The 14,442-nt window shown below is 38.3% G+C and overlaps 1 protein-coding gene across 1 annotated transcript; it reads right to left on the minus strand.

Annotated features, from left to right (window-relative positions):
• Positions 1-2,273: 2,273 nt before the first annotated feature.
• On the minus strand, positions 2,274-8,469 carry LOC143218309 (uncharacterized). Its single transcript, XM_076443435.1, has 3 exons — positions 8,378-8,469; positions 6,242-6,304; positions 2,274-3,198 (listed from the first exon to the last, which is right to left on the minus strand). Exons 1-3 carry the CDS (start codon positions 8,387-8,389, stop codon positions 2,986-2,988), a joined length of 288 nt encoding a protein of 95 aa, XP_076299550.1. The 5' UTR covers positions 8,390-8,469; the 3' UTR covers positions 2,274-2,985.
• Between the last annotated feature and the right edge of the window lie 5,973 nt (positions 8,470-14,442).

Genomic DNA, 14,442 nt, shown 5'->3' on the forward strand with positions numbered 1-14,442 from the left:
GTGCAAGTGTTACGGCACGGATGACCGAGTGCACCCGTTGTTTTGCCAGTCTTTTTCGAACAAGTGCAATTAGACTAATGGTCGCCCGGCATGATCGATACTCGGAGCGGTAATTGCGCGTCCGAGGGAAACGAATTTTCGATGAAACAGCGAGTGAGAAATAGAGAGAGAGAGAGAGGAACACGTAAATTGAATTAGGATAAGAACGATTCGTGCGAGCTACTGCACGTTTTATTAATCGTCCCCGATCGTCCAAACAAACTCACTCCCTGGAACGCTTAAGAAACGAGCGAACGCCGTCACAATGTTGTCACTCGGTACATGAAAGATTCAACGGAATGGATAAAAGCCGTAACCGCTCGTCATCGCTCTACCATTATTCCTTCGTGTAGAGAGATCACAATTTTTCCAGAATGTCTGTCTCCACCGGAAGAACGTTCAAGACACTTCGAACAACATCAGCATGGAGGAATTAGGAAGCTCCGACGGGCCAAAATATACGTATACGAAACAGGTCGACGTCTTTTTCTCCCAGTACAATGCACTGCCAGAACAATGGCAGCGGGTTGAACGTTCTGTTTGCGCGATTCGTTTCCCTGGCGACATTCGATTGATTTCTATCATGGCTCTTCCCCGCCGCACACGTCCGCGGAATATCCAGACAGCTGTCAACCCCCTTACAGAACACTCCGCACGACCAGCATGAACGGAAGTTATCTCGGAATCCTCCATTAACGCAACGATCTAGCAATTATTCTGAACGGGGTAGACTCTCGTTTCCAGGATAGCAAGGTGCCAGATGCGCTTTCGCATTTCGAGATAATGCAACAATAGGGTTTTTCAGTAGTAAAAGCGCTAGATAAAGGATCAATCTAGATCAACCTATTTTTCATTATCCGGGAGCATAAAGCAGCGATTTAAATTCCGATTTAAATTGGGTTGCTGAGACTTGAATTTGAATTTACATTTAAATACAGTGAGATTGAAAGATGAACTTCCATTTGGATTGGCTTGCTGAGAGTTGAATTTGAATTTATTTAAATATAGTGAGATTGAAAGTTGAATTTCCATTTGAGTTGGCTTGCTGAGAGTTGAATTTGAATTTATTTAAATATAGTGAGATTGAAAGTTGAATTTCCATTTGAATTGGCTTGCTGAGAGTTGAATTTGAATTTAAATTTAAATAGAATGATTAAAAAAAGAATTTCGATTTAAATTCGGTTGCTGAAAGTAGAATTTGAATTTAGATTTCAATATTGTGATTGAAAGTTGAATTTCGATTTAAACTGGGTTGCTGAGAGTTGAATTTCGATTTAAATTTAGTTGCTGAGAGTTGAATTTGAATTTAGATTTAAATATAGTGATTGAAAGTTGAAGTTGAATTTAGATTTAAATATAATGTTCAAAAGTTGAATTTCGATTTAAATTGAGCTGCTGAGAGTTGAATTTGAGTTTAGATTTAAATACAATGATTAAAAGTTGAATTTCGATCTCGATTCGGTTGCTGAGAGTTGAATTTGAGTTTAGATTTAAATACAATGATTAAAAGTTGAATTTCGATTTAAATTCGGTTGCTGAGAGTTGGATTTGGATTTAGATTTAAATCTAGTGAGATTGAAAGTAGAACTTTCACTTAAATTGGCTTGCTGAGAGTTGGATTTGAATTTAGATTTAAACATAGTGATTGGAAGTTGAACTTCCATTTAAATTGTCTTGCTGAGAGCTGTATGAATGTCGTAGAAGAGAAAAGAAAATTTATATTTTGATTACAGATGAATCAAATTTTCTTTTATTCAAAAAGAAAGGCGTTCGTGTTCGTTAGACTTTGTTTGAAATCGATCTGACATTATCAAAATAAATTAGCATAAAACGATTATAATCTCTCTATTTTTCCCATATTCTCAGACTCATAGTCACCACTAAAAATTTCTATACCATTATTTAAAATATTGTTTATATTGATATCTAATCAATTACTGAACATATAATCTAAAAATTAATATCCACAAAACTAAGAACATGACATAAAGAATGGAATTATCCTAGATCGGAAGAAATGCTTAATTTTCGAGTGAAAATAATTCCGACTGCAAACGGTTAATTAAAAAAAGAATCATCGCTCTCATTGCTATCGATTAAAATTCTTTGATTCCGACACACCGAATTCATCACTGAACGCCGCGCGCCGAGTCGAACGATCAAGATCAACTACCCTAAACCAGTACGCTTAGAGCAAGGTTGGTAGGTAAACGGCGAAATGAAACGACGAGTACTCCGTTGTTTATCACAAGACATAAAAATTAACTTTTATTAGAAAATAAATAAAAGTGTTGCAGAAGTATGATCGAGGGTAGGGGTCGAGAGGGGGGGTGGGCTGGAGATTGGCAGACGGAAAGAAGAGAGGAGGAGAATATACAGCGGAAGCTCGGACGTCGTGGTGTCTTCTTCAGTATCGCATGCCGCACAACAATTTCAAGTTGAGTGAACCAGGGGTTGGTACGAATACAATCTACGGGGGTAGTTGGAGCGAAGGGGCGGTGAGATTCGTTGGAGACCTGTTTATCCGACTGTTCTGTAGAGGGAAGACGACGAGAGAGCGAATTTGTCGGTGAATTGGTTGCCTGGTTCTAGGTGTTGGCTAGCCGATCGTCACGACTGCTGGAGGTCGCGTCCTTGTGCCCTTCTGCTGGATATAATACTGATCGAACGCGTCCGACTATGGCCCGCATCGACCGGGTCCGTGATGACCCGGGACGGACGACTGCTTTAGGTCCAAGTTGCTACCCCGATCTTGCTGATGGACATCGTTGCTCCCGTGTGTACATAGTCCCTAGGCCTCTTTCCCGCCGAGAGAATTTCGATGATTGGCCGTGGTTATCGTTATACATCGCAAGGCGTCGCTACATCAAGCACCTCGGGACGGCTCGTCCAGGACCAGGGTGCGCCACCCTGGACCAGCGAGGTCAGGTGGTGCCATACGGTACCTTAATCCCAGGGATGGTGGACGGGGGCCTTGACGATCTTGACGGGCTCGACGTACTCCTCGTAGCCGATCAGATGAGGCTTGACGATGTGCGGTGGGTGGTACGGGATCCTATTCACATTGGCGTGGACCTTGATGTTCAGCGGCTGGGGATGTGGGGGTGGGATCGACTGCTGCTGAGGGATCTGGAGCACCTGGTGCACCTCCGGATGCGCCTGCGGACATCCATGAATTAGTCAATCCCGTCACAATACACGAAAGAAACATCAGGTGTTTCGTGGAACTATTTGTTCAACTAAATCTTGCTGGGTAATGCTTGCTGAGTAATTACGACATCAGTTGAGTAACAATGAATGAGAGCAACGAATTGAGTCACGGGTGGCTGCAGAGGCTATTTGTAGCAGCCGGAGTTTCGTCAGCGAGTTCGCGAGTCCCTCGCAGACACCTCATTAGACATGATATACATGACTCGCAACAAGTACGCGACCGTTAATCATGGGAAACGAGGAATGATCAAAACGAGATGAGCAGCTGTCGAATCAGATGTAACGATGATGAGAGAAATTGGGCGTGGACCTTGATGTCCAACTACTGGGGATGTGGGCGGGATCCATGCGTTAATCAATCCCCTGATAATACACGAACGAAACATCAACTGTTGGAGAACTACCGGACAACTGTTGCCTCATGACAATGGAAATGTTGTTCAACTAAACCGGCTGACTAATCACGAATCAGTTGAGTAACACCGAAAGAGGTTGTTGCGGTGGTTCGAGTTCAGAGCAACGAATGGAGTCACGGGTGGCTGCTGCCACAGAAGCAATCTGTAACAGCCGGAGTTTCGTCAGCGAGTTCGCGAGTCCCTCGCAGTCACCTCATTAGACGAGAGGATTGGGGTTCGATTCAGCTTCCACGGCGACTGGAAAGTCTCGTTACATGACTCGTAACAAGCACGCGGCCGTTAATCATGGGAAATGAGCAATTATCGATGATGCCGGTAGCTATCGCGAACGGATCAGCTGTCGAATCAGATGTAATGATGATGAGAGAAATTGGATTAGGTGATCAGCGCTGGGAACAGCGAGTGTGTACCCAGCGATGCTGATCGGGACTTCTTTGGACAGAGTCTTCCTCGAGTGATCGAAACGTGGTGCCTGAAGATGATCTAGATCAGGCCTGGGCGACGCTGACCCGCAATACAGATGTGGCTACTTCTCTCCTTTTCTTGCGGAGAAGGTGAGAAGTGGCTCTTCCTCACGAAGAGAGTATCTGTTCTGCGAGCCAACGTTCATATCAGACCTGGGCGACGATGAAAGAGAAGAACAGGCGTGGTGGTGGGCGAAGAACTAAGGGCAATGCGAAAAGTGGAGGCCCTCAGTTCTTCACAGGATCGGGCACCAACTGCATAGTAGTGGGCCGGTCCATTGAACGTCCCGGGGGTGGGTGTTTACTCCCCCTTAACAAAAAAAAAGAGCTGGGCGACGATGGGCCGAAAAACACGTGGTGCTGCTTTTCCCCTTCGCCGGCTCGGCAAGGCAGTTTCTAACCTCATGGTTTCTACCTCATCTGACGACACTGTCAGCATCGTGGGGCCCTTGCTGAAGGGAGAGTCAGAGTGGACGTGGTGGGACTGCCTTGCCGAGCCGGCGAAGGGGGCTGCACCATGTGTTTTTCGGCTCATCGTCGCCCAGGCCTGATCTAGATGATCGCCGTAGGAACAAAGAATAGAATCATGTCGATCGGTATTGAATTTTGCAAGACTCCTGGGATTTTGAACATGGTGCTAGAGACTCAATGCTGAACGGAAGAGACTCCGAACACTATAGTGTCTGGATGACTGTTGTTCGTGAATGGCAGCGTGAGACTTAGCTGTGACCGATCGTTGTGTCTGTCGTTTTCGTTACCTGAGCCACCGCGACCTTCACGTACGAGGGTTGGGCAACCTTCACGTAGGAAGGTTGCCAAGGCGCAGGTGCTGGCCAAGGTGCAGGCGCTGGCCACGGATGCACAACCTGAGTGGTTCAAAATCACCGATACGTTTCAATCTGAATACTTTTTTGAATAGAACTTTGTTACTGAGTGGTTATTGTCCACCGAGTTGCGTCCAGTTACTCGGTTTCACGAAGAACGATGGAGACAGTGAGAGAGAGAGAGAGTACAGGTACGGAGAATTAAACGAGAATAGAAGAGAATGCTGAAGAGAGATGACGTTAGACGATTAGAGGACGCTGGAGGACCTCCTTTTTTAGAGCTATACCTGCGAGGTCCAAGTTTTGTCGAGCTACTTGGACGTCCGAACTAATGAGTGATTAATTGAAGACTGATTAGCGGTGTCAATCCGTCTTGACTTTCATTCGATTCCTCCCTGGTCTACGTTAATCGTTTTAGTTGATACTTTCGGGTCAAGTCTAGCAGTACAGGTCGCCCTCGTTACATGTCGCGGCGCAGAACCGAGTGGTGAACATCCAACGAGGGAATACGTTTGCTGGTGACAGGCTATGTTAGAAGTCTTGGAATTGCGCGAGCCTGAGATTGTTATATTATTCGACAGCGGAATTTATGCATTTATAATAAAAATAGGTAAATGTAATTTAAACAAAAACAGTTTTTTAAAATTTAAAACAGCAAAAAGATTAGGAGAATTTAAATATATTATTTTCAATCTATTAAACATATTGGAAAAACAAAATATATTTATATTGCATTCCAGTTAGTTGCAATTCAGGTATAAAATTTTTATTTTGCATAAACATATTGAACATATTGTTACATTATTTTCTATGAAACATGCTAGGAAAGAAAATAATTTTCTATTTCACTTCAGTTTGTTGCAATTCAGGTAGAAAATCTTTATTTTGCATAAAGATCCGCTGTCTATATATTATATATAATTTGATTATTTATATATGATTATATTATTGAAGAAATTAGTGGAAGTTATTCTGGTTACTATATCCTGATGTTCGAGAAACGATTAGTCAGTTTGTCAGACATTGTTATTCTTATGTTTGTATATAATACATGTTATATATTGTGTCTGCACAATCTAATAAGTAGAAAAGAAATCGTTACGTTTTTATTTCTGCAGAGTGCACACAGACTTTCGTTGAAACAAATGTTGAATATCATTAGAGAATTTTGTTATGAAACATGCTGTAGTTAAATCGAGTTTTAGATTGTGGTATTAGAAACTATGTATTCTTCGATCCATTTGAAATTTAAATTCGAATACGATAAATTTTTGAAAGTTTTACTTACCGGAGCAGCCCATGGAATTCCGGGGTAGGCACTGGCGACGGCCATGACGGCGAACAGAACAATCTGCAATTGCAATGCAACTCAACAATGGTTCCTGCACTTATTTACTCACACAACAATTTTTTTTCCAGAAATATTTTGAGTATTTGTGAGAACGTGAATTTTTATATAGAACGACGAGATGAAGTTTTATTTGGAACAACAATACGAATTTTTGTATGGACCAACAAAATGACGTGTATGGAACAACAAATTGAATTTTAGTGTGGCACAACAAAATGAATTTTTGTATGGAACAAGGAAAAATGAGGTTGTGTATGGAACAACAAAATGAGGTTGTGTAAGGAACAACAAAATGAATTTTTGTATGGAACAACAAAATTCATTTTTTGTATGGAACAACAAAACGAATTTTTGTGTGGAACGACAAAATAAGGTTCTATATGGCACAACAAAATGAATTTTTACATAGAATGACAAAATTAATTTTTATATTGAACAACAAAATGAGGTTGTGTATGGAACAGAAAATTGAATTTTTATATGGGATAACAAATTGAATTTTTATGTGGAATAACAAAATGAGGTTCTATATGGAACAGCAAAAAGAATGTTTATATAAAATAACTAAAATTATGCCTCTGCTATAATTCACAAGTACCTCGACAAATTTTTAATTGAAAAATTGACGTTCTAGTAAGAGAAATTTAATACTGATTGTAAAACAGAAAAATTGTTACTGGGAGATACAAATTTCGTATATAATAAGACACTATATATGAAAAAAGAATAGTTCAAGGATTTGCAAAACAGTTTCAAAATTCTATTTGCTTGAAGAATTACCAAGAACCAAAGATTTGACGAATAGCTCTTCTAATATTTGCAGAACAGTTTCAAAATTCGATTAGCTGCAAGAATTGCTAGGAACTAAAGGTTTGGCGTAGAAAGTAATTATTTAAGAAATGAGGATATTTCTAGTAATAGCAGAACACTTTCAAAATTCTATTTGGCACAACAATTGCTAGGAACCAAAGATTTGGCGTAGAAAAGAATTATTTAAAAGATCAGAATAGTTCTAGAATTTGAAAAACAGTTTCAAAATTCTATTTGCTTGAAGAATTACCAAGAACCAAAGATTTGACGAATAGCTCTTCTAATATTTGCAGAACAGTTTCAAAATTCGATTAGCTGCAAGAATTGCTAGGAACTAAAGGTTTGGCGTAGAAAGTAATTATTTAAGAAATGAGGATATTTCTAGTAATTGCAGAACACTTTCAAAATTCTATTTGGCACAACAATTGCTAGGAACCAAAGATTTGGCGTAGAAAGGAATTATTTAAAAAATCAGAACAGTTCTAGGATTTGCAGAACAATTTCAAAATTCTATTTGCTGCAATAATTGCCAGGTACCAAAGATTTGACGTACGAAATAATTCTTCAAATAATCAGAATAAGCCATAGAGTTTGCAGAACAGTTGAAAAATTCTGTTTGCTTGGACAATATCGAAACTGAGAACCGAAAAAAATCGAATTCAATCACGAAATGCCAGGAACCAAAGATTTGACGAATAGTTCTTCTAATATTTGCAGAACAGTTTCAAAATTCGATTAGCTACAAGAATTGCTAGGAACTAAAGGTTTGGCGTAGAAAGGAATTATTTAAAAAGTCAGAACAGTTCTAGGATTTGCAGAACAATTTCAAAATTCTATTTGCTGCAATAATTGCCAGAAACCAAAGATTTGACGTACAAAATAATTCTTCAAATAATCAGAATAAGCCATAGAGTTTGCAGAACAGTTGAAACATTCAGTTTGCTTGGACAGTACCGAGACGGAAAACCAAAAAGAATCGAATGTACAAAATAATGTTTCAGAAAATCCAGAATGAGCCTAGAATTTGCAGAACAGTTGCAAAATTCTGTTTGCTTGGACAATATCGAAACTGAGAACCGAAAAAAATCGAATTCAATCACGAAATGCCAAGAACGAAAGATTTGATGTACAAAATAATGTTTCAGAAAATCCAGAAAAATGTTGTTTGCTTGGAGAAAATCGAAATGTAGACAAAGTCCGATAACCGGTAAGGAGACCGTAGGCCCGATATTGGAGGCTATGTGGCAGCGGTTCGAAACTTACGACGATCTTCATCGTAGGCGATTTTTCTTGTGCTGTACACGGGAAAACACTACGTATCTGAGGGGCGACGCGGTATGCTTTTATAGCGAGGCCCTGCCCAGGCCTAGGGAGTCCAAGATGAGGCGGGGGCACAACGATTGCGTTGCATACGGACCCCTTTCACCAATAGCGATCGACCCTTTCGGACCCCTTATTCGGTGCTCCGCTGACCGCGGAATCGTTGTACTTCCGGTAACCGTCGGGGTAACCCTCGAAAACTCGGCGAAGCTTCCCGTAAAAGAGGACCAGAACTTTTTGGGACAAAAGCTGCGAACTGGATCGCCAGCCGTTGACCTGGTTTGCGACGTTGCAACGACACCGCTGCAACGCCGGTTGCATTGCTCGCGGTCAGAGAAAAAAGAAAACCGCAGCTTCGAGCACGCGAAAAAATTCATTAAGGAACCAACGGAATAATCAATCGAATTCGAAATTCCCGGTCGAACGGAGAACATTGCGGTTATGTATTGTGATTCAAGAAAACACCAATTGCATAAGCGTGGAAAAGAATTGATCGGTCTGTCTGCGTTTTTATGAGAAGGTGAAGGGGAATATTCGACGGAGAGGATGTATTTTGTGTATGATTCAACTTCTATTTCTTTCGAAAACATACCGACCGGTTAGTGTAGATATGCACTTGGCTTTTAGCCAATGTTCAATTATTTTCTTTCGTTTGTAATACTTTTATCACTAATTCTAGCTACACAACGTCATCCATTCTTTTTTATTCCTTCTTGTAGCTGAAAAGCCCGCTCGTGAAGCATGACTAATAGACTGCAGATATTTGTGCAAAATGATCATTCGTTTGATAATAGTATTTTGTATTGATAACAGTATTCTCAAATTTTTTAAATCTTTTCACAATTTGTGTTTGATCTATTAACTCTGTACATTTATCAGAAAAATAGATATCTGCGATTTGGAACAGTGAATAAAAACTGTGCAGACACTGCAAGATTTCCATAACGCTGTTACACTATTTTCCAGTTATTAGAATTATTAAGAGAAGAACCTACGTTTAGATTGTGGTCCTCACAATTAACGTAGAGAATTTTTATTTTGTACAAAGAATCGCTGTCTAATAAAATTAGTCTGTGGATTATATGTATTTATGAGAAAAATAACTGATAGCAATTAAACTATGCAGACATTGCAATATTTCAAGAATGCTGTAATATATCTTCCACTTATTAAAATTATTAAAAGGAGAAAAAAGGAGAAACTTGTGGTCCTCACAATTAACGTAGAGAATTTTTATTTTGCACAAAGAATCGCTGTCTAATATAATTAGTCTGTGGATTATATGCAAGAATGCTGTTACACTATTTTCCACTTATTAAAATTATTAAAAAAGGAAATACATTTAGCTTGAGGTCCTCACAATTAACGTAGAGAATTTTTATTTTGCACAAAGGTGCCAGTCTAATATCAGAATTAAACTGTGGATTATATGCAAGATGCTGTTATACTATTTTCCACTTATTAAAATTATTAAAAGACGAAATACATTTAGCTTCTGGTCCTCACAATTAACGTAGAGAATTTTTATTTTGTACAAAGAATCGCTGTCTAATATAATTACACTGTGGATTATATGCAAGATGCTGTTACACTATTTTCCACATATTAAAATTATTAAAAGACGAAATACATTTAGCTTCTGGTCCTCACAATTAACGTAGAGAATTTTTATTTTGTACAAAGAATCGCTGTCTAATAAAATTAGTCTGTGGATTATATGTATTTATGAGAAAAATAATTGATAGCAATACTAAACTATGCAGACATTGCAATATTTCAAGAATGCTGTAATATATCTTCCACTTATTAAAATTATTAAAAGGAGAAAAAAAGGAGAAACTTGTGGTCCTCACAATTAACGTAGAAAATTTTTATTTTGCACAAAGGTGCCAGTCTAATATCAGAATTAAACTGTGGATTATATGCAAGATGCTGTTACACTATTTTCCACATATTAAAATTATTAAAAGAAGAAATACATTTAGTTTGTGGTCCTCACAATTAACGTAGAGAATTTTTATTTTGTACAAAGAATCGCTGTCTAATAAAACTAGTCTGTGGATTATATGCAAGAATGCTGTTATACTATTTTCCACTTATTAAAATTATTAAAAGAAGGAATACATTTAGTTTGTGGTCCTCACAATTAACGTAGAGATATTTTCTTTTGCACAAAGGTGCCAGTCTAATATCATAATTAAACTGTGGATTATGTGCAAGAATGTTGTTACACTATTTTCCACTTATTAAAATTATTAAGAAACGAAATACATTTAGCTTGAGGTCCGCACAATTAACGTAGAGAGAATTTTTATTTTGCATAAATTTCTTGTGAAATTGTCTTTGAAAAACAAAAGGTAGATGAAACTGTAGCTGAATAATTTTACTAAATAGTGTACTGTGATATTAATAAACGATGTAATTCTTCTAAACGAAATATTGTCAAGTTTTTAAAAGTTCCCGACAAAACGTTCTGTATTTCAGCATCTCGTTTTCCGCATGAGTGCATAAAGTCCGCAGTCTAATCACTAGACTGCGAATCTTTATGCAAGATAGAAATTGTCTGCATCGATTGCAAGAGGTAGAAACCAAATTGAATGTTGTTTCTTCCCTTAATGAATTTAACAGAGGAGAATTCAATTCTTAAAATTGTCCAACAATTTTGCATTTCGTTTACTCAATTTTGCTATGAATGCATAAAGATCCGCAATCTACTAATCACGATACTCGCAAGCGTAACATTTTAATTTTGGTAGGTGAAGGGTACGGGGAAAATATGTTTCCTCTTCAAGGCGTGCAGGCTCTTTGCCGATTGCTTTGCAATCCGCCGTCGATCATCTCGGAATAGTTGGGTAGCAATAGGTGGAATTGCACAACGGAAAAAAGGAACCGCGACTTCCGTCTGGGACGACGTAACTTCGCTGCAACGATGTTCCGTCGAGCATTTTATGAAATTTTCCGCTGAAATCTGGCCTTTTCCCAGTGGGTTATTAATTTTCCACGTTTCGACGTGCTCCGCTAGCTTCCGACAACGGCCAATCCATCGCCGCCGGTGCTAGGGAACAACCCGGTGGAAGCCGAAGCGGGCCTCCTGGCTTCCGCGTGAATATTTCGCGCGGACTAATTTCGCCCGGACGTTGCGCAAGTTTGGCTAAAACTTCACTGGCCGAGGTAAGAAACCCCCCAGTTCGGCCGACGACAACTCGAACAACGTATCGCGATGGATCGCAAAAACCGGCGCACCGCTACCGTTTTATTGTCTCCCATTTACGGCGGCCATTGTATTAACCAACGTCGAAACTGGAACGCACCACGATTCTCCAAATCCGTCGCCACAGGCTCCGTTGCCACACGAAAATGAAAATCGAAATCGTTTTCGCCGGTCATCTTCGTGCGTAAACAAGAATTTGTTTAATGATTACAAAGGACAATTCTGTTAGGTGTACAAATTAATTCTTCTTCCTGTTTCCTTCTTTAACGTCGCATCGACTTCTCGGTCATTTCCAGGTAGCACGCGACGTCTTGAAGATGTCCATTTTACGTCTTTTTAGGTGTGGAAGTCTTACGTCATAAAAAGACGTCTTTAAGACCACAAACAGTGTGGTCTCAATCTCCATCTCAATCTCAGTCTCAGTCTCAGTCTCAGTTTCCGTCTCAGTTTCCGTCTCAATCTAATTCTCAATCTCTATCTCTGTCTTTATCTCAATTCCAATTCCAATTTCAATTTCAATTTCAATTTCAATCATAACCTCAATCTCAATCTCAGTCTCAGTCTCAATCTAATTCTCAATCTCTATCTCTATCTCTATCTCAATTCCAATTTCAATTTCAATTTCAATTTCAATCATAACCTCAATCTCAATGTCAATTCCTATTTCAATTTCAATTTCATTTCCAATTCCAATTCCAATTCCAATTCCAATTTCAATTTCAATTTCAATCATAACCTCAATCTCAATCTCAATTCCTATTTCAATTTCAATTCCAATTCCAATTCCAATTCCAATTTCAATTTCAATTTCAATCATAACCTCAATCTCAATCTCAATTCCTATTTCAATTTCAATTTCAATTTCAATTCCAATTCCAATTCCAATTTCAATTCCAATCTCAATTCCAATTTCAATTCCAATCACAATTCCAATTCCAATTTAAATCTCAATCTCAATCTCGTTCTCAATTCCAATCTCAATTTCAATTTCAATTCCAATTTTTAGTGTGATTTTAATTGTAATTGCAATTTCAATTTATATTATTTTTATTGTGATTTTAATTGTAATCGCAATTTCAATTTTTATTATTTTTATTGTGATTTTAATTTTAATTGCAATTTCAATTTATATTATGTTTATTGTGATTTTAATTGTAATTGAAATTTCAATTTATATTATTTTTATTGTGATTTTAATTGTAATTGCAATTTCAATTTTTATTATTTTTATTATTCTGATTTTAATTGCAATTGTTATCTTTGTTACAGTTTTTATGTCAATTCCACATGCGTTCTTCTAATAAAGTCGTTGTCGGTTTCTTTGGGAATTTTGTGTCTGCTGCGGAGTTGGTCTAGTTTGGCGCATTTTAGAATTATGTGTGTGGCAGTTAGTGTTTGATCACTAGACTGCGGATCTTTATGCAAAATAAAAAAATGTTTGCATCGATTGCAGGACACAGGAGCCAAATAAAAATTGTATTTTTGTTGTAATTATTCTATGAAGCTGCAACTAATATATTGATGTCCTTAAATATTTTTATTATGTCCACTGCTTTAAACTACATGTACCAATTTTTGTCATAAATGCATAAAATCCGCAGTCTATTGATCACAGTGTTCACACCGTGGCGGGGATCCGTTTTGTAGGAGCAATTTGTGTGTTAACGCTAAAACAACAAAAGTGTATGATATTATAAAAATAACAAGATTAAATTGATTTATATTTTGTGCGATTTTTTACGATTTCATATAATGGAGTCAAAAAATGGGTTGCCCTTTACTTTACCGGACTCAAAATTTGCGCCTTTCTTCTATAAATTATTACATATTTGGTATGTAATCCAGTAGATTTGTACCCGGAACGGATGCAGATCGAAGTTTCGATCCTGTAGGATCAATGGTTCAGGAGTTATGCTTGCTTAAAGTTGTGCAATTTTCAGTGTTTTTGACAGGAAAGGGCGCCGCTTACCGAGCAGAGCCGCTAGGTGGTAGTTGGTTGGTGATTAGGTCGGGGACGTAGCAATATAAGCGGCTCGCGGTCGTCACTACGAACCAATATGGCGGCACCCTTACCTGTCAAAAACACTGCAGATTGCTCAACTTTAAGCAAGCATAACTCCTGAACCATTGATCCTACAGGATCGAAACTCGATCTGCAGCCGCCCCGGATACAAATCTACTGGATTACATACTAAATACGTCATAATTTATAGGGGAACGGGACAAATTTTGAGTCCGATGAAGTAAAGTTTACCCATTTCTAGTAATTGCAGAACAGTAATAGACTCCGGATCTTTATGCAAAATAAAATTTTCTTATATGAATTACAACAAATTACCGTGAAATAGAGATTTATTTCCTTTCTTAATATGTTCAATAGGTTGAAAATAAGGTAACAGTATCTTCGAATTTTTATTATATGTTTACTGTTTTAAATTACGCCTACTAATTTTTGCCATGAATGCATAAAGATCCGCTGTCTAGTTATAACTTTTTTTAAAACCGATACTGTGAGAATACCGCAGTTTTTAGTTATGTCACTATTCTTGCCGGGACACGATACGCGTTTATGACGAGCACGAGTATAATTGTGCTCCTCCGTAACTTTCCACAGCATTGTATCGATCAAAGAACGAATAAATTGAGGCACACGTTCCTATCGATCAGGTCTTGTTAGCACATGGTAAACCGGAAACTTTACAATGCCATAACACGGTATAAATAATTACGCTGGTTACTGCGCATAAGAAAATTACACATATTCGTAGCAGGACAAATAAATTTCTAAAATGCATGG

Source organism: Lasioglossum baleicum, chromosome 19 (genome assembly GCF_051020765.1).
Source record: "Lasioglossum baleicum chromosome 19, iyLasBale1, whole genome shotgun sequence".
In the NCBI taxonomy this organism is placed as follows: Eukaryota; Metazoa; Arthropoda; class Insecta; order Hymenoptera; family Halictidae; genus Lasioglossum; species Lasioglossum baleicum.

Coding starts and splice junctions, on each gene's coding strand:
- LOC143218309 (XM_076443435.1), bottom strand. Junction 3,199..6,241: donor GAATTCCATGGGCTGCTCCG/GTAAGTAAAACT, acceptor GGATGTCCGCAG/GCGCATCCGGAGGTGCACCA.